This window comes from Solea solea, chromosome 12 (genome assembly GCF_958295425.1).
Source record: "Solea solea chromosome 12, fSolSol10.1, whole genome shotgun sequence".
NCBI classification, from domain to species: domain Eukaryota; kingdom Metazoa; phylum Chordata; class Actinopteri; order Pleuronectiformes; family Soleidae; genus Solea; species Solea solea.
In genome coordinates this window covers 27,637,701-27,658,577 of record NC_081145.1, presented here as the reverse complement: position 1 = coordinate 27,658,577, position 20,877 = coordinate 27,637,701, and the positions used below count along the sequence as shown (strand labels likewise).

At 38.8% G+C, this 20,877-nt stretch overlaps 2 protein-coding genes across 4 annotated transcripts in view; both read right to left on the bottom strand.

Moving 5' to 3' along the window:
- Positions 1-728: 728 nt before the first annotated feature.
- Positions 729-5,255, bottom strand: LOC131469430 (uncharacterized protein C7orf57 homolog). Of its 3 annotated transcripts, none has more exons than XM_058644342.1 (8): positions 5,160-5,255; positions 4,955-5,001; positions 4,449-4,598; positions 4,237-4,336; positions 3,068-3,179; positions 2,045-2,145; positions 1,661-1,758; positions 729-982 (listed from the first exon to the last, which is right to left on the bottom strand). In XM_058644342.1, exons 1-8 carry the CDS (start codon positions 5,168-5,170, stop codon positions 978-980), a joined length of 624 nt encoding a protein of 207 aa, XP_058500325.1. In that variant the 5' UTR covers positions 5,171-5,255; the 3' UTR covers positions 729-977. The 3 variants fall into 3 exon arrangements, with proteins under 3 accessions (XP_058500325.1, XP_058500327.1, XP_058500326.1); XM_058644344.1 differs by having other exon boundaries at positions 2,045-2,136; XM_058644343.1 differs by having other exon boundaries at positions 3,068-3,176.
- A 1,109-nt stretch (positions 5,256-6,364) lies between these two features.
- Positions 6,365-20,877, bottom strand: part of tead1a (TEA domain family member 1a) — a 46,171-nt gene continuing 31,658 nt past the window's right edge. Inside the window, exons 4-12 of the mRNA XM_058645081.1 lie at positions 19,676-19,738; positions 18,152-18,283; positions 17,919-17,968; positions 16,790-16,851; positions 16,324-16,451; positions 15,248-15,421; positions 13,545-13,685; positions 12,787-12,939; positions 6,365-11,998 (exon numbers count right to left, since the gene is read on the bottom strand). Of these exons, the coding sequence (XP_058501064.1) occupies positions 11,885-11,998; positions 12,787-12,939; positions 13,545-13,685; positions 15,248-15,421; positions 16,324-16,451; positions 16,790-16,851; positions 17,919-17,968; positions 18,152-18,283; positions 19,676-19,738 (1,017 nt within the window). The 3' untranslated portion in view covers positions 6,365-11,884. The remainder of the gene's footprint in view (positions 11,999-12,786; positions 12,940-13,544; positions 13,686-15,247; positions 15,422-16,323; positions 16,452-16,789; positions 16,852-17,918; positions 17,969-18,151; positions 18,284-19,675; positions 19,739-20,877) is intronic.

Sequence of the window (20,877 nt, the reverse complement as noted above, 5' to 3'; positions counted from 1 at the left end):
ATCCATGTGAACAAAGACATGAGATAAAACCTTAGTGTAAAACAACTTATACAAACTTATTCTACAGAAGTGTAAGTGGATGAAAGCCTGGAGGCCGTGGAAGGATCAAGGAATACAAGAAATTGAATAATTAATCAAGTTTGTAAACTGCCCATTTCCCCCCACACCAAAGGCCAGAGAGAAAACCAGCGTTTTAAGATCACGGGGACACAGGAGCTTCTGGTCCACTGCTGCCTCATGTGGTAAAATTAGGCCACTGATGGAAATCTAAAAACAAAGGATTTCAAACCCATAAGTCACAAAATAAGACATTTAAACTGAGTGATGGAGGCAACAGAGGATCAACAACCCCTGTGTGCTGTGATGTTAAATCACTGATTTTCTCTCTGGAGTTTGTTGTGGGGGAACAAAGTGAGAACCAAGTTAGAAAAGACTAATGGTGAGACAAGGACGTTTCAAAAATAACATTGGATTCAGAAGACACATATTTTATTGTCCCCACTGGTTTTGGATCTGATACGAGTGCACTTCAAAAAAACCAAACTATTCCTTTAATAAATGTTATACACCTGCAATAAAGTCCACAGCAAAGTCTAAAACATTGTTGCTCAAAAATCACACAGAGAAGCAAACTTGATGAACAAACAGATGAAAAATCAAATATTTGTGGCGGCAGATATTTGACATTTTTTATGTGTCACAGAAAATGACCATGTTTGTTTTTGTTAAAAAATTCATACTAAAAATAGCTATTTTTTTGTACCACATCAAACGAACAAAAAACAAACAGGAAACTATTTTATTTTTTTCTGAAAGTGCTAGTTTTGTTTCTGTGATTCATTTTAGATATAACATCTGATTTATTAAATAAACATAATTAAAACCAAGTAAAGTATGTAAAGTGGCATAAAAAGAGTAAATGAACTGTTTTCAGAGGCAAATAATCCCGTTGCCTTTGGGTTTTTTTTCCGTGTCGTCTAATCTGTTGGAAAGACATGGAAAGACATACAAGCATGAGTCATAACTCAGTCACAGAAATCATAATTATAGGTTTAATGTTAAATGGTGATTTTACATGAAGTACTGACACTTTGCCCAATGCTGGGCTAAGTACTAGCATAAAACAGCATGCTAGTTCTCTCTGAAGACAAAAAAATAACTGATTTTAGCCACTTAAAAAAAGGCTCAGTTGATAAAATCTACACCACTTTAAGTCTTTGTTTAAAATGTGTTTTCAACTGTTTTCTTGCTGCTTTGACTGCCTTTTCTGACAGAAAAGGGAAGTTTGTTAAATGCTAACTTTCCTGCACCAAACTCTATAGAGAAAATCATGGTTTTCAGCTCACAGAGACAAAGGATAAAACATGTGAACATCTACATGAGGGCTGTGGTGGATCAATAACTCCCTGTGTGCTGTGATGTAAACATCGCTGGTTTTCTCTGTGGAGTTTAGTGTGGTTTACAAAGTGACACAAACTTCACACAAGGTGGTTGAAACAGCAAAATAAAGCAGCAAACATGTTCTTAAGACACCGTAGACTTAAGCTGATGTTGATTTTGTTTGGCGAGGCTTTTGTTGAGAGGCTAAAATGCTTTTTTAAAGTCTGAAAATTCATTAAACAAAATGTGAAATTTCATCATTTGGTTAAAAACCACATACTTGATGCATCGTTGTCGGCTGTCGGTTTGTCGTCGTCTGCGTAACCAAAGCTCAGCAGCTTGGACATGTCCACTGGAGCTGGTTTCTTATCAAACACTCTGATTGAAACAAAAAATGATATTATCTTATATTATAAAAGAAAGAAAACACAACAATAAAACAGAAATGTATATAAAAATTCAATAAAAGATGCATTTAATAAAATACATGACAAATGGTTGTTTTGTAATAGGAAATGTTTTCATCATATTTTACGTTAACCAGAGAGATTATAACAGGCAAACTTTACAACATTACATGAACAAACTGAATTTGATCACACGTGAATTCAACCACAAAGTAACTACAGACCAACAGCGCCCTCTTGTGCCCACATGAACTTACATCCTCCTGAATTGGCCGGTTGCGTGGTGTTGTTTGCTGAGTGACGGTGGTTTCTCTGTCGGACTGTGGTGAAGGTTGTTGTTGTTGTTATTCTGCAGAACCTGAAACAGCGTCAGTGTAGTAACGGTGGCAGTAGTAATAGTAGAATACTTAGAAGTAGTCTAGTACAATTGAGAGTAAGAGTAGTAGTCGAAGTAATAAAAGCAGCAGAAGAAGTAGTTGTGGCAGAAGTAATAGTAGTAGAGGAAGACGTTCATGTACTGTACAAAAACAGGTGGTGGTAGTAGTATTAGTAGCATAAGTAGTATAGTAGTAGTAGAGGAAGAAGTACAAGTACTGTTGAAGAAGAGGTGGAAATAAGAGTAATAGTGGTAGACTAAGAAGTAGTCTTGTACAAGTAGTAGTAATCATAGTAGTAGTAGCGGTGGGAGTATTGGTTGTAGTTGTAGAAGTAAGGTAAGTAACAGAAGAAGAAGTCATGGCACTAGTAGTAGTAGAGGAAGAAGTAGTGGAAGTAGTATTATAATAAGTAGTTGCAGTAGAAGTAATAGTAGTAGACTAAATAGTCTAATTCAAGTAGTAGTAGTAATAGTAGGAGTAGTAATAGAAGTAAAAGAAGTAGTAGAAGAAGAAGTCGCAATAGTGGTGGTAGTAGTGTATGAAGTAGAAGTACAAGTAGAAGATGTAGTAATAGTAGTAGAAGGTAAATAAGTAATGGTCAAAGAAGTAGTGGTAGTAGTTGTAGTTATAGTAGAAGAAGAAGTAAATACTGTAGAAGACAAATAGTAGTAGTGGTGGTAGAATAAGTAGAAGAGGCACTAGTTGTACAAGTACTATTAATAGTAGTATTAGTAGTAGTAGTAGTAGTAGTAGAAGTAAACTCTGTGGCCTCTGGTAAAAACAGTGACACTGCACTACACAAGCATTAGCATAAAAAAAGGCTGAGTCATGGTGACATGACTTCTCTAACTGTGTGTGTGGAGTCATGATATGAACACATGAACAGTCTTTTCCTCTGTTCACCCTCTCAGTGCTGCAGTTGTCGTCCTCCTCGCGCTCCCACGTGGACATGTTGTCCGTCCCAAAGGGCGGCGCCAGTGTTTGGAAAGCTCCAGGGTTTTTCTTCTTTTCACTGTTAGAGACAAAACAGGGACACACATGACGTTCAATATACAACGTCATGTGTCTCAGGAGACCTGCGTCCTCGATGTCCTCTGTCACATGATTACTGTACTAGTCCAGGACAAGTCGAAACTCGTCTGAGTCAAGTCTAAACTCATCTAAACTAGTCCAGGTCAAGTCTAAACTAGTCTGAGTCAAGTCTAAACTCGTCTAAACTAGTCCAGGTCAAGTCTAAACTAGTCCAGGTCAAGTCTAAACTCGTCTAAACTAGTCCAGGTCAAGTCTAAACTCGTCTGAGTCAAGTCTAAACTTGTCTAAACTAGTCCAGGTCAAGTCTAAACTCGTCTAAACTAGTCCAGGTCAAGTCTAAACTCGTCTGAGTCAAGTCTAAACTCGTCTCAAGTCTAAACTCGTCTAAACTAGTCCAGGTCAAGTCTAAACTTGTCTGAGTCAAGTCTAAACTCGTCTAAACTAGTCCGGGGCAAGTCTAAACTTGTCTAAACTAGACCAAGTCAAGTCTAAACTAGTCTGAGTCAAGTCTAAACTTGTCTAAACTAGTCCGGGTCAAGTCGAAACTCGTCTGAGTCAAGTCTAAACTTGTCTAAACTAGACCAGGTCAAGTCTAAACTAGTCTGAGTCAAGTCTAAACTCGTCTAAACTAGTCCAGTTCAAGTCTAAATTCGTTTAAACTAGTCTAGGTCAACTCTAAATTCGTCTAAACTAGACCAAGTAAAGTCTAAACTTGTGTAAACTAGTCCAGGTCAAGTCTGAACTCATCTGAGTCAAGTCTAAACTCATCTAAACTAGTCCAAGTCAAGTCTAAACTAGTGTGGTCTTCCTAAGAAACACGTAATAGTAGAAGAAGACATAGAAGTACTAGAAGAAGTTGTAAAGATTGTAGTAGGACAGGAAGTACAGGTTGTAGAAGCAGGAGTAGTAGGGGTAGTAGACTTAGAAGTAGATATGGAAGAAGTGAAGAAAGCAGCAGCATAAGTAGTAATAGTACTACTACTAGTACTACAGTAGTATTAGAATTATTAGGTGGTGGTAGTTGGTTACAGGTAAAGTACCTTATTGTCTTGCCGTCGTCCTCTGGTGAAGACGTGAACCAGTCTGGACGTTTGTAATCGTCGGTTGAAGACGGACTCGTCTCCTCGTGACACAAAAGTCCTGTATTTACACAAAGATGGAAATGAGTGGAGGTCAAACATCATGTCTTCATCGTGTCTTCATCAATGATGTGTGACACGAGCGGCTGAGAGGAGGACAGTTGACTCTTCACCTTTGTGTCCTCCTTGTTTGGCCAGTTTCACGTAGTCCGAGTCTGTGTCCAGGACTCGTACTCTGCGTCCTCTGGTCTTCTCCTCTGAGACGTCAGAGGTGATGGAGGAGGACAGTCCAGGGATCTGAGAGATGTGAGCGCCGACGGCAGCTGGAACAGTAGTATATGTTTATATTATCCCTATTTTAGATTTATTTTTCATTTTTGTGCACACTTATGTTATGTTATCCATAGTTTTCAATAGTTTTTTAGATCACACAGTTTGCATTTACATTATTAAGCAAATGTTTAATTACATATACTCATATTTTATTAAATATTGACCATATTTTGCACATTTGTGTTTATATGATACCCATTATGTTTTTATTTTATTTAGTTTACTGGTGTTTGTTTGTGTGTGTGTGTGTGTGTGTGTGTGGTGAGACAGTAAAGGTTTTAAGGGAAAAATAAAGTCAAAGTTTCTCATTAAGTGAACAGTTATTGTTTAGTTTAGTTTTTCTTACCAGGTTTAGTTGCTTGATGATCGTTACTCGTGATTTCTGTGGATTTTCTGGTGGAAATAGAAGCAAAACCCGGGTCACTGTCAACCACACACAATCATCATCACCATCATCATCATCATTATGTGCACGAGCTGCACTGACGTCACGACACGACATATGTTTGTAAGTCTTTAAAAACGTAAGTAAGTTTTAAGCAGTTTCTTACTCTGGCTCCATTTTTTTCTTCGGCGGTGATGAAAGCTCGTGCCTCGTGCTCTGTTTGGAAACGCTGACCTCGTTGCTACGGAAACGGACCGGAACCGACCGCCGACTACGCCCCGCCTCCCCCCCCCCCCACCAGTTTCAAACCTCACCGGAAATGAGCTCTCATATCGACGCCGTGAGCTAATTCAACCGTTTTTATTTTATTTATTTTTAAATTGTACACATTTAATATTCACAACGCTACACTGACTTAAAGGTACAGAGCGTAAAAAAATTTAAATTAGAGAAAAATAAGTTCTAAACGCTCAGAAGTACGGAAGAGGATTAGGGTCACATGAAAAAAAAAAACCGCTTGAAGGCATCATTATTTTATAGTATATATATATATACAGTATATGACAAAATGTCCTAATGTACTACTGAACGAAAATATGATACAATAAGAATACTTGTACTGTTGAAAATATGGGAGTCACTTCCAGGTTGTAGGTTCTTGCGAGAGAAATAAACTGGGGGGTGATTAGCCCGAAAAACAGAACAAGAATTACTCAGAAAAATAGGAATTCAAATGAATGCAATGCACTTCTGTATATTTAAACAGTATTGCTATAGTATATAAAAATATGATATTGCAAAATACTATTTACGAAACCACATATGTTTGTGTATATATATATATATGCTCAATATATGTATGTATACTCAATATACTCACCCAGCAGAGAAGTTATATGAGCTAAAAAAAATGGATACTTGGTGTCTCAAAAGCAATATAGTATCACAAAAATATATCGCAATATTTCACTGGGTCAATTTTTTACCCCCAACCCTAATATATAATAAAATGTCACAGTAAAAATAGAATATAAAATGTGTAAAGTATGATATAAAAAACTTCAAAGTGCGTTAGTAGTGGTAGAAGTAGTAGTGGTAGTAGTGGTAGTTGTGAGAGGTGGTTACAGGATGTAGTAGAATTAAAAATAGTGGAAATAGTTTAGTTGTAACATCAGTTATATGCTAAAAAAAATGGATACTTGGTGTCTCAAAAGTGATATAATATCACGAAAAATATCGCAATATTTCACTGTATCAATCCACCCCTACTAGGTAATAAAAAATGTCACAGTAAAATAGAACATAAAATGTGTAAAGTACGACATAAAAACGTTGCAGTGCGTTTATGAATGAAGAGAAAAACCACAGAGCAAAGTTTGGAACTGACCATTTATTTAAATTGAATAGCATATGCGTACAAAGTCTCTACAAAGCTAGAAAATATCTAACGTACTTTTAGCCATGAGGGGAGAGAAAATAAACGTTACAAAGCAAAGATCAGACCCTGTGAAGAACCAACGACACACACACACACGCATCTACGTGTTCTCTGTTCTCGCCAAAATAAGGATAATTATTAGAATATCAAAGATATACACAACATCTGTAATAAACGTTATTGTCACTTTTATACAAAGCACCTTATCAAAAGACCCTCAGTGCACACAAACACACACACCTGACACACATACACACACACTCACACACACACACACACACGTGTCGCACATGCACTGGAGTGAAAAGATTCAAGGCCATTTTTGGGATCGATTACATTGACAGGATTTCTGTGCCACACAAAGGTTTTTTCGATAAAAAAAACAAAAAAAACATCCAAAACTCGCACGTACAAGAAAACAGTAACAACACGGACAACAATGACTCAGCAGAAACTCAGCAGTTCAGAAACATCTTTGAACAATAGTGTTCTACAGTGCGTTTGTGGGATTTTCGTAATCATATTTTCCGTCGATTATAGCGAACAGACGTGGCGACAGTAAAGTTAATCACAGAATCACAGTTTCTTCTCGCAGTCTTGCCCAACAAGACGATTACAAATGTCCATATTTGTTAAGAAATGTCTTAAAAGTGTATTATTTTTACGCTGTACAGATGTAACCAACCCAGCAGCCGGGATCATACGTCGCTATGGGACGTTTCTGCAAACCACAGATACACAGACTCAATTTCTGAGCCAAAATTAGGACAAAATATTAACATGAAGGTGTTTAAAGTGTTCAGGAACTTTTTCAATGTGGCTGTATGAGGCATTGCTACATAGTGGGCTGTCACTTTTTATCCGAAATTCTGATATCTGTTCAAACTTTGTCGTCTTCCACTAATCAGGGTTTCCGGATATCGGGGGCAGCAGCCTTCACAATGTAGCCCAGACCGCACTCCCCCCAGCCACTTTTTCCAGGCCAGCCACGAGATATAACCCCTCCAGTGTGTCCTGGGTCGGCCCTGAAAACGTGCCCGAAAACACCTGCCCATGGGGAAGGGTCCAGGAGGTATCCTAATCAGATGCCCAAACCAGCTCAGCTGTCTCCCCAACGGCCCGAATGTCCAGCTTCCTTACCCTGTCTCTAAGGCTGAGCCTTGTGATTTTGTTCTGGCGGTCATTGCTCAAAGCTCATGACCATAGGTGAGGATTTGGAACGTAGATTGACTGGTAAATCCAGAGCTTCGCCTTTCCAGCTAAGCTTCACCACAACAGACCGGTTGCCCCGATACGCCTGTCGATCTCCCGTTCCATCGTTCCCTCACTCATGAACAAAATCCTGAGATACTTTCAGGCTGAGAACCCTGGCCTCAGATTTGGAGGTGCTGATCTTCATCCCAACTGCTTCACACTCAGCTGGGAAGCCTCCCCAGCAAGAGCTGAAGGACATTGTTCGATGAAGACCAGATCGTCTGCAAAAAGCAGAGACGAGATCCTCCCACCACCAAACTAATAATAATAACTCTTTCAGTTACAATATGGTCCTTCCTGCAATTTGTGCACTGGGACCCTAAATATACAACCTCAAAGTACATCAGACTGTCTGTGGTAATACTCACAAGGTCCAGCAGAGCGTGGATGTTGTTTTTTACGGCATCAACAACGGCATGTGGAAGAATGTTTTGTTTTTTTTCTTTTAAACAGTGTGTCACGTAATATTCCTTTGTCTTTTTTTTTGGGGGAAAAAAATGGCAGCCCTACTACATAGTCCCTGTTGACGGAATTGAGAGCGCCCCCCTGTACCAAGAACCAGCTTGAAACACTGAGGCATCCAAAGAGAGACACACAAGAAGAACAATGGACGTCAACTTTGATTGACAATATCTTAATCGCGTTCACACGAGTCACTCGCTCAAATTTTCCATTGTGAAAGGCAAACTTCGGATTTCTTGACCCAAATCTACAGACTTTTTTTAGTTACTCGCAAACACTAGCTTGTCCTTTTTCACTCAATTGTGCCACAAGAAATGCTGATAAAACAAATGAAACACCTGTCCAAATGTCAGACATATTTACTGCACTAATATAACAAACTACCGTGGTTTGCAGAAAAGTAAAAATAGTAACGCTTTCCTGGGAGACCAGTCTGGTTTTACAGTGTAGCTGTAGTGTGAGCTACAGATGTTTCTAAGTTGATAAGTCTTTTTTTTGGCAGAAGCTACTAAGTTTCTTGTATTAAATCACTTTCACTCTGTTTTTTTTGTGTTGCATGGTGACTGTCTTTGGTAAGCAGGTGGTAAAATAAGATCCAGACAGAGGGTCATTATAGCAGAATCAGATCATCACGTACACGTTACGTGTTCGCACCCTGGTGTGAAGGCTGACTGGTCTGCGTACAAACAACAAATTGTTGTGGTGTGAGACTAAACCGTGGGAAAGCTGAAGGAAGCGTTTCGTTGGAGACGCCCACAAGGTCTTTCGGACAAATATTCAAAACATGGCTGGGGTTTGGACGATGGCAAATCTAGAAACTTTTAGGCACAAAGGTAGAAAGTCCTCTGAGTCAGATCTGAGTCATTATTTGCGGAGGCCAAATATTTACAGTTGGCCAGCTCTGACTAAACATGGCTCTGATAAAATAGTAACAGTTGCCCCTCAACACTTCCTGTCTCTGGATGTTTTGGACACCACCGAATCACACTACTATCTCTTAATATGCTGATGATGAACTCATTTTTATGGGTGTCATTCGTCAAAATGCAAGTACTTTTTAAGAGATTTTGATGAACATCATGGTCTTGTTGTTCCAGATACATCCAGAAATGCTGGTGGGATGTTAAACAGAAATGTTTCCATTGCACTTTTCTCACATTTTGCTTTTAATAAGAGAACCACCATGTTAGCAAACTAGAAAACAACAACTTCACTTTTAAGAACAATCCAGGTTGCTGGGTTGAAGAGTTGGATTGATTAAACCAGTTTCTCCCAAACTTTCTATATGTGGAAATCCTGATTTAGGAGCCACAACTTTGTGAATTAATTATTTCCAAGATACGTTTGGTAAATTAATACACTATACAAATAAATATTAACTAAAAGGTTGGGAAAATCCTGCCAATTTGTTTGGGCACCCAAAAAACAAGACCCAGTTTTTGGAATCAGTGGATTAAACAACAACCGATGCTGTTTAATTTTTTGCCAACTTCAGACAAAGCCATGCTAGCTATGTTTAGCTGTTTCCACTCATTATGGCTAAGTACGCTAAACTAAGCTAATCCCATCATCTCCTAGTGGTGTTGGACTTTTCATACAACTCTCTGTAAGAAAGCAAAATGAAGTGCTTTTTCCAAATTGTCAACCTGTTCCCGAGTTTAAAAAACAAATCTTTAATCGCATGTTTGTTGATTTTTAAATCCGATTTGTCCTTCTGTTGGAGAAACAAGCCACGAGAGTTGCATCTGATGAATGAGGCACCGTCACATAATGAGCCATTTCAACATGAATCTGTCACATACAGAAACATAAAGTCAAATCTTACAAAAAGCAGTCTCGTCGAGTTCTTCTGACTGTGATACCTAATCGCGTGTTTTGTATGTTCACTAAAATTCAACAACAGCAACAAGGTCTGTTTCCAACCAAAGGCACTTCATGCTGCTGAGCATGACACCTGCTACAGTATGTACACTTCAACAGTTTTTGGTTTGTGTTTCATAAACTTGACATAAACGACACCAACGTTATTTTTGACTAACTGGTAGAAAACCAGTCTGCTGCTGCTGATTAAAGTGGAATGTGTCTCCAACCCTATTAAAAGTCCTCTGTTGGGGCAACCTTCAGTTTGAACGTGGACATGTTGACATTTCAAGCTAGTTAAAGCTCGAGTTAGCTGGTAGAAGAATTCTGAACTAAGCTAAGTTTTTATTTTATTTTATTTACGTCTCAACACCATGAACCGTTGTATGGTTCATGAGAGTCACAGTGTTTTCAAATGGATGTGTTTGAAGTTATAATCCTCAGAAACAAGTCTCTGGCTTGGACAGGAAAACAAAACATGTACATTTTTATGTAATGTTATTGTATAATTATACTCAGATACGAGGGTTGCTGCTTTCAGGAACGTACTGAAGTCTGGATATTCTCCAGGAAAATGTCTGAAACAGCTAAACGCAGATAAACTCCAGAGAATGTCCGGAGCAAATTCTCTAGAATTTTCTGCACATTACTCAGAACAGTTAAAAAATGTTGACTGTACATAAAAAGTGGACGCAATCTTCCACTCTGTCAGTTGAGGGTCAGCTGGGAGTAAGAATATGTCAAATAGCCACCAGGGGGCAAACCTACTGGTGGCAAAACAAATGCCAGTTTGAAAGAAAGTCTATGGGAACATGAGCTTCACTGTCACACGTCAGTTAATGGTCTCGTCCATAGAGGTACTCCAAGGTTAAAAGGAGAACATTTAAAAATGATGAGGCTTTTACTGTGAAAGGGTCAGAGGAAACACTGGGAATATTTAAGCAGGGCTGAATTCTGAAGGATTATAACTTAAACAAGGTTGTTGATATTTATTCATATCTATATGAAGAGTCACCTGTTGTTGCACAGAAAGGTACCTGAATTGTTCAATTTTACTTATAATTTTCTTTTTTTTCTATTATTGACATACATTTTAGATAGTGTTCCTGGAATTAAAATATAGTCTATATGCTACTATCAATAAACAATTTCCCAAAGTTTAGAAGCTAATCTTTCATATTTTTTTTAAGAAATCATACAAAAAGGGTTAAAAAAAATTGATCTTTTCTTCTTTGGGACAAACCTTTTTACTCTTATTCATCTTATTTTTTTTCAGTGCGAGAATACAGCTTGCACAATTTGCAGTGGTTACACATCCACCGCAGAACGATACTATATGTTAATACAGTAGTGTTACTTCCTTTTAGTGTTATTGACAATACACAGGGTCTGACCTTCAGTGTCTGCTAATTTTGTGTCTGATAACACACACACACACACACGCATACACACACACACACACATATTTTCTTGTTTCTCCAAACACACACACGCAACAGAATTTTACTTTTCATTTCAATAACACAGATTTGCTGCAAGGAACCAATTAGCAGGAGACGTGACATCGCCTGGTGATATCTGAGTCACAATGTTCTTGGAGGGGGAAAAGAAATCCCACAGGTTGATATTCATGTGTTTCCATGGCTGCACTGCCACTGTGCTTTTCTCGTCTAAGAAGTTTTGTGTTTTTGTGTTAAAATGTTCTTGTCTGGGAGAATTTTCCAATTGCTTTTCTTTTAAATTTGTGGCCATTTTTTTTTCTCCATGAGATTGTTTCGCAGAATTGTTTTTACGTTTTAGCTCCAAAAAAAAGGCCGTTTGTGTGTGTGTGTATGCTGTATATATATATATATATTTATATAGTATGTGTGTGTGTGTTAATCCTTGACAAGTCGATAGATGTGGTGCTGTGCTCCGTGCTCGTTGTTGGAAACCTCAAACACACATGCCATACACAGCAAGGTCTCCTGAGTGTCTCTGTTGCTCACCACCTGGAAACACAAACACACACACACACACACATGAAAAAAACAGTCAGTTTCATAGTAATCGTAATATTATAACAATTTTAATTAGCCCAAAAACTGCTGTGAAAAAGAGCCAAAAGCACTATGTTCCTGAATCTGTGTTTGACCTATTGCATCCATCTGTAATTTCCCTGCTAATCCAGCAGGTGGTGGCATTGTAATATAAGTGTGGCCAGAGGAATTCTATACAGAAACTATTGATTTTTTCTTCTCAATAATTTTTTGTCAGGCTTGATATTAAATAGCTGTATTCAGGGAGTGGACCATTTTTGTAAAGTAAAGAAAGTTACTTTTTTGAAATGTCACATGAAGGTTAATCCCCTTATTATATCACATATATCACTTATATCTATGGTAAAGAAAAATAACACGATAATGTGTAGATTTAGATGTTTAAGAACTGATGTCTAAAAAGAATGATCAATTTACAGTGTAAAAAATTCTGTGTTGTTGGTATTTGGTGACAAATCCTAGGTTGTGTTACGTAAATGTTAATATCATAGAGTATACATATAGAAAATAAAATGTTGCTTTAAAAACAAATCACTAATAAATAATAAATAAATAAATCACTGAGTAGTTTATTATGTTAACTAGCAGTTTAAGGTGAGTGGACATTTATGGCATTAAGGTAAAGAGCGTTACTTTTTAAAAAAAAGTTGCATGAAGGTTAAATTGTAATTTTTTTTCACAGAACTTAAGACCATGACGTCACTGCAGTGTGTGTGTGAGACTGTGGCGTGCTCGCTCACCAGCAGAATAGTGAAGTTCTCCAGCACACTGTTCATCATGTATTTCTCCGGCAGGTGCTTGAGCTTGTGGATGAAGTTGATCATGTATTCACACATCGGCGAGCGGCTGATTCTGTAAACGAAACGCCCGTTTTCAAACCTTGCGTACTCCGTCTGTGTGAGAGAGAGAGGGAGGGAGAGAGAGAGAGAGGAGGAGACACAAGTCAAGCATCATCAGATTTAAAGTAGTGACTGTTATCGTTTAAAGGGGTACTTCAGATTTTTTGAAGGGTGGTTGTATGAGGTTCTGAGACTTGTTGTGAGGGAAAACCATAACCCTTGTTCAGTCTTAAGTAATTATTATTTATTACCTTTGCTAATCGAGAGTCCAGTTTTTAGGGGAACATGGTTTTGTACAGACTCGGACAGTTTTTGTGTTTAGTTTCACAAACTTAAGGCTGTCAAACAACGAGATAAAGTAACAAATATGTCGTGCATTTATCGTACAATAAAGCAGGCATAGATTATATTAGGTTAGCCTTTTGTCAAGAGGCTAATATCTGTTTTTTGTGTGTTTGTTTTATTTCTTGTGGTAGCCATGATTTCAAGCTGGTTCCAATGGTTTTTTTTTATGTGTCACCTCAAAATACCTGAACTACCTGTTGAACATGGGATTTTGAAGCGAGTATTTTTATACATTTGACAGATGTGAAAGAGTATATCTTTATATTTTGACGGACGTGGACTGTGATTCAAAACGATGATAAATCCGTGCTCACCTCCACCTTCTCGACCACCTGCTTGCCGAAGGAGCAGACCTTGGTGGAGCAGGTGATGGTCATGTTCTCCGAGCTCTCGTACTGACTGCTCACGCCATAGAAGGCCGCAGGGTCATCCTGCATGTTGTAGTTCAGGTCCGCCTGGTGGCCACACAGCACAGAAATAAGCTTATTATATAGCTCTGATAAACGAGGTCTTCAAAAACCCACATGTGTGTATTAGGACTGAATTCTTAGGATTATTCCTAAGAACTTGTTTTAATTGTTTAAGAAATACACAAACCTATGAATCGATGATCAAAATAGTTGCCACTTAATCTTGTAAATGAGTAATAAATGAATTGATGCAGCACTAACATGACAAACATGCTGCACCTGGACCACAGGCTAAGAGGAGGAGGAGGAGGAGGAGGAGGAGGAAGGAGAAGGTTTTTACTATTCATAATGAGTTCTCTGAGGAACACTGTGTGTCTCTGGGCTAAGAACACACACACACACACACACATAATAACAGAGAACACACTTGTCTATATGCATCTTTTGAGCGAGTGAGAAACACACTGACCTGACAAACTTGGGTCAGGGTGTTTTTCTGCAGATCAAGATGATATATAGAAGCTGACCCTTGACCTTTAGGGTACAATATAATATGTCCACATTATATAATAACACAACAGACAATTGTGTACATAATTTGATGGTATTTTAAACCTAAGATTGCCATATTTATAGTATTAAATTATCATATTTACTCTGAATTTACACTTTTATTTATCTTTAAATGTTGGAGTTTGTGTCCATGCAGGTATTTTACCTTTTTTTTTAATGAATTTAACTAATTAATTTTATTGTATACTTGTATTTATATCTTTGTGAGGTCCAAAAAATATATATGTATATTATGTTATGTGATATTATTATTATAATAATAATAATAATAATAATAATAATAATAATCAATGTATTATTGTTGTTAATTTTAAAACTATCTCAGTCCAGATTCCAGATACCTGATGGTCACAGTGCCTGCAGACCTGTGACGTGTGAGGTTGCCGGGATATTTGAAAGTCCTTCAGTCAGTGTACACACACACACACACACACACACACACACACACACACACACACACACACACACACACAGGTGGAGAGCGAGCGAGTCAGGAGGTGAGCAGGTGTTCAAACAAAGCAACTGTGCTTTCATCAACCCACCACCTCCATATCCCAGGTGGACACACACACACACACACACGTTCGACATTCATGACTTGAGGGGACATTGCATTGACGTACATTCATTTTCTGGAGACCTACTCTCACCTTAACCACAATTAGTACTGGCCTAATCCTAATCCTAATCCTAACCTCAACCTAACCTTAAAACATATCTTCACCTTAAAATGAAGACAAGTCCCCATAATGTGACTGTGTAAACAGGTTTAGGTCCCCACAACATTAGTAATACCTGGACACACACACACACCTGCAGGTACAGACAAAGACGTCGCACTGGGTGGAAAAATACAGGAAAAACTAGCATCTCTACTCATCACCATCTGAGCAGATTTTAGAAACAGGGAAACAAAAACATGTGACGAGTGTGCGTGTGTGTGTGTGTGTGTGTGTGTGTGCGTGTGTGTTTGTGCATGCGTGTGCGTGTGTGTGTGTGTGCGCGTGAGTGTGTGTGTGTGTGTGTGTACTGACCCAGAACTTGATCAGGTAGAACGAGTTCTGCGGGCCTTTACTGAACAGCTCCTTCAGGCCGCCCTTCTTCTCGGGGAACTTGTCGTAGATCTGCCTGATGTCCACACACTCCAGCAGAGGGTCACTGTAGCTCGGACTGCTCTGATTGATGTGGACGAACTGGTGCTTGTTGTACTGAAGACAGACAGAGACAGACAGAGACAGACAGAGAGAGACAGAGAGAGACAGACAGAGACAGGTTGATTAAAATGAGGGCACAATTGTGACACAATTAGAAAAAAAAGAAGGAACCTCTTTGTCCCTGTAAAGTTCCAGGAACCTTATTTTAACTAAAATATTATAGCAAACTAGCATTAATTTAAGCTACTAACTAACATATATCTATATATGCTAACTATGCTAGCAAACTAGCATCTATCTAAACTATCTAAACTACCTAAGTAGCTATCAGTGTAGCAGTTTCCTGTCAGTTTGTACGTCTTTACATTCACATCATTTCCTCTTCTTCCTCTTCTTCTTCCTCATTTACAGCAAAGTGTATTCACCTTTTAACATCACTGTAAGAAAACTTAACGTTCAACGTTTGTTTGTTTGTTGTTTCTACCGTTTAAAAGAGACGACAACAAAGATGGATGTCAGCTGTCAGTGAGACGCTGGAGAAAAACGACACGCCGCGCACAGAGTGACACGATGATAGAGAGACCGAGCGCACACACACACACACACACAGAGAGAGAGAGAGAGAGACACAGAGAGAGAGAGAGAGAGAGACACACACACACATTTCTCTTCTGTGGGGTCGTCGGTCATCCTGTTGTACAGGACAATAGTGTGAGCTTATTGTTGTCTGGCGGTGTATGTGTGTGTGTGTTTGTTTGTGTGTGTGTGTGTTCTTGTTTTGTTACCACTTTAGGACATTTTCTGACATGAACACTGGCCTTGTCGGGTCCAGTAGTCCTCATGGAGACTAAAACCCGGTCCTAATGAGGCAGAACCTCATTTCTGAGGAACTCGTGGTTAGATTTGTGGTTAGCTGTGTGTGTGTGTGTGTGTGTGTGTGTGTGTGTAACACTCACTGCCTCTTGGTCCCTCTGTGTCTCCAGGAAAGACGAAAACTCCACCAGTCGTAGTTTGGTGGTGCCGATAGAGCGACCCTGCCACGCCGGCTCTCGGTGTGTTTGGGCTGTAGTCGGAGGCTCGTAGCCTAGAACACACACACAAACTGTATATATTACAAACGGTATATCTTCTCTAGTTTGCTGTAGGCGACTGGAAATGCTTCTCAGTTCTGACTAACCGACGCCCTCATGTGGAGGATACATCAGACTATGAGTGACACACAGATGCTCACATTCACACAGGAACACCATTAAATCATGAAAGATCCCTTTAAATCGACAAAGTTCAGACATCTTCTTGACCTCGAGGCAAACTGGAGTCAAGAACCACCCTGTAGAGAGACGGCGGGGCCAAAACTGGCAGGAGAGAAGACGACGTGTCTTCTCCAGAGAAAAGAGATAATTGTAGCATATTCCCTCTCACCTAAGATTGTGGTGGTCCCTGCTGTCTGCACATTGTAGCCTTGCTGAGAGAACGGCTTGATACTGAGAAAGAAAGAAGACAGAGACGAGAGCGGTGAAGAGGCTGAGAGTGAGCTGACAGTTCCAAACGTCACACAGAGAGGAATTCTCTTCTATGTCGCGTATGAACGCTAACAGGAGCGCCAAGGTCAAGAGCATGAGCACCATCATCCTCATCATCATCATCATCATAATATGGTCGTGTAATAGAGATGAGCAACGTAATGAGCAGGGCAGCACATTATTCAATAAGGTTCAGGGTTTTAAACTAAACTAACTAGTTCTTAAAGCTTTGTAAGAACTATCATCTTCCTGCAGATCAACGACCGCCTGTGTTTTGAGGATGATTTTTACAGTAAGTACCAAAACTTTTCATTCAATGGAACTTTTTCAAAGCACAGAAAGGTTCTTGTGGATGACAAGAACCTGCGTTTGAACTTCTAGCACGGCCTTTAAAACATAAGCATTGTTTTGAAAAAAGAACCAGGAACTTGTCTTAAAACAAACTGTCGTCAGAAGTATTTGGAACTCTTTTAAAGAACTGAAAGGTTCCTGCAGATCATGGATCACTTGGGTTTCGAGCAGGGTTTGTACTTCTAGTGTAAACCGGAATATTTATTCACTGAAATAAACTTCAATGTTTCTTACAGACAACAGTTTACCTGCATTTAATGCATCATATGAACATGCACTAACGTACCTGGAACTTTCACTGTCAGGAGAGACTTTAAAGTTTCTTGCAGACCACAGTTCATCACTTGTGTTTATTAAATTAACCTATTGAATATGAATGTTTGATGGCTACAACATGCCATTCCACTCCGGTCCACCAGGTGGCAGTAATGCAAACAATGTCCAGGCAAATGTGCTTTAAACAGAGCTGCTTCATTCCAAAAATTCATACAATCAGGTAATTGTACACTAAAAAAATTAAGTTTATTTTTTTTTTTATTTCTATTTCTGCCAAAGGAAGAACAATTAAACTTTGTATTTTACACCCTGGACCTTTAAAAATTGACTTTTTATTCTGTGGCTGAGAGTCAGTGATTGTGAAAAGTGAGACGAGGTTATTTAAGGTGAATGTGACTCACTCTTCTGTGGTGGAGCTGGACTGTCCCCCAGGAATCATCCCCTGCCACAGCTGAAAATAAACACACACACACACACACAGTGAACTGAGGCTGCAAACCAAGGCAAAAGCATTTTCACACAAAGGTAGATTCAAGGTGCTGCAGAGAAACATTTACAACCAACACGGAGGCATTTGGCTGGTCCTCACACCTTAAATGGGCTGTTTGTGTGTGCGTGTGTGTGTGTGTGTTACCTGTGCGTTACCAGGGAAGCTGGCTCGTACTATTCCCGGCAGCAGTTTGCTGTGGATTGCCGTGGCTGAGACGATCTGAGCCGAGGACATGGAGGAGATGCTCTGCAGGGCTTTCTCCTTGGCGCTCTGGTCCTTCACATCCACCAAAACACAAGAAACATGACATGAGACGCAAGACAATCCCAAAAAATAACTGGCCATCAAACTGTCCGACGTCAATGTAAATGATAAATTCTGATTCCCATACATTTAACTGTGAAGATATTACATTAATTGTAGTCATTACCAAGCTGTTACATGGTTATTACTGTGTTATTACTGTGTTATTACCAAGCTAATTGCATTAGAAAGAAGATATTATCACAACACTACCTCCTTTTTTTCTATACTATTACTATACTGTTACTGGATTATTATGTAAATAAAAATAAACTGTGCAGCAGTGGCTTCTACTGGTTTTGTAGAAGTTTTCAGACTTTTCAGCAGGACGTTGGACGGTCAAACCCCCCGGAGTTTCTGACTGAACGCCGTTATGGGCTGTTAAGGCGACAGAGTCACAGCAAGTTGTGACCGTGTCTATTATTATATGAACCGCGGAGCAACAAACAGCTGAATGAAATGGAATTACAGGCTGTGCAATAACTGCAGAACTCACTAATTGGCAGCTTCGCTCAAGTTAATTGGCACTGCGAGAAATGGCTTCTCCTCGGGGAGGTTAATAACATTAACAGAGGCAGTGACTCTGAAATCGTACTGAATTTTAATACTTGAAGTGAGAGTTGTTTTTGGAGTGTGGTTACAAGAAACAAGTGGCACTTTTCCATGAGATAGTTCTGGAACGACTCCTTTCAACTCCACTCATTTTTCTGGTTTTCCATCAGTCACAGTTTTTTAGTACCTGCTCTTTTTTATTTATTTTTTAAAAAGCAGCAACATTTTAACCATGTTATGTTAAATATTTGCTACATAGTTGTTTGAGTGTTTTGTTTTTAAAATGGCAAGCAAGACAAACAGATTTTTTTTTTGTGTATGTAGTCTTTTATTTTGAAGTCTTTCACGACTGAAAACAAAAACTCACAGATGTCACGGGCAACCAGGCTCCTATTGGACGATAACCAGCTGTCAATCACACTGGTGTCCACTCATATGTTCCATACTTTATCATCTATTAACATCATGTTCTGTTGAGGAAGAGCCTAAACTATAGTGATTTAGTCCTTTAACTAAAATGTTTAAATGAAGTTAAAAACCACGTATTGGTCGCCCCCTGGTGGCAAACTCAGTATATTCTTACTTAACTGTATCTACAGTTCCTGTATCTGACACACCAGAGTGATATCAAGGCATTCCTTATATAACTTCTTGTCTTTTTTATTAGTGTGTGTCTTTCTCTTTCTAGGTCTGCAGGTGGCGCCTTTCCTACCTGTTCCTTCACGGTGGTAATTAGTGCTAATCCTCGCTGTGTTCAATCCTCAAACAGTGGTAACATTTTTAAATGTGATGGATCGTTGCATCTGTCTTTACCTTTAGTTTAGACTGAAACTCCCTGGATTTTCTTCTGGCTAAGACCTGGATATGACTGGAGACCTGGAGGAGGAGGAGGAGGAGGAGGAGGAGGAGAGGAGAGGAGAGGGTAAAATAAAGGGGGAGTTGAAGGGTGGTAAAGAGAGGAGGAAGGACCAAACAGTGAGTTGCCATGGTTATGAAAAGCCTGTTGCCACACTGGAAAGGCTTAAACACACACAAACACACACTGAATATGGAGTAAAAAAGACACCTGGGAAACACAGGCCAAGAACTCACACATGGATGTGATACAAAATCAACACATACAGTACGTATGTAACTCCTTATTTATCGCTCCAACGTTAATTATTTAATGTCTGATTAACTTTAAACTTATAATAATTCTGTTCGGCATTTAAGTCCACGTGTCAATATACAGAATGTTCCTTTATCTTAGAAAATGATTGGCTGACATGTTTGTGACTCAGCTGTTTCTCGCCTCTCTTATCATCACCAGCTAATTCTGACCAAAAAAAGCCTCAGGCAAAATATCCATAATGGACAAGACAAAAATTAAACCCTAAGCTCAAACAATGTGCTTTCAACCGGACTTGATGGGACATTTCTGTCCTTTGTGACATTTAAATCTGATGCAACAGAAAAACAAATAATCCATCAAAGTCAATATTTTGGTTAATCTTTGACAAAAAGACATTTGTTATATGGAAAATAAAAATTGTTGTGACAAGTAATCACAAATGGCATTTAAGGGTTCAAATCCTGATAATAATTAAAAATTTGACAGTTTTGGTCAGGACTGAAGTTGATCAGAAGATTTTATCCGAAAAACGGGAAAACATTTTTTATCTGGACTATGTTTATAGCAGTATTTGCAAATGGACATTTTTGTCTTTAATGACTTAAGAGGGTAGTGAATTTTAAATCTGATGCGACACAAAAACTAATAATGCATCAAAGTCCATATTTTGGCAATCCAAGCCTGATCCAAAATCCCTCAGACACCCAATATTTTTTATAGAGAAAAAAGATAACAAGGGTTAAAATCCTCAAAACTATTGAATGTTTGACAGTTTTGATCAGGGCTGAAAATTGTTTAAGAGATGTATGCAGAAAAAAAGCAGAAAGAAAATATTAATCTGTAATGTTTATAAGTGTGTTTTTGGAAGTGGACATTTTGTCCTTAATGACTTAAGAGCGTA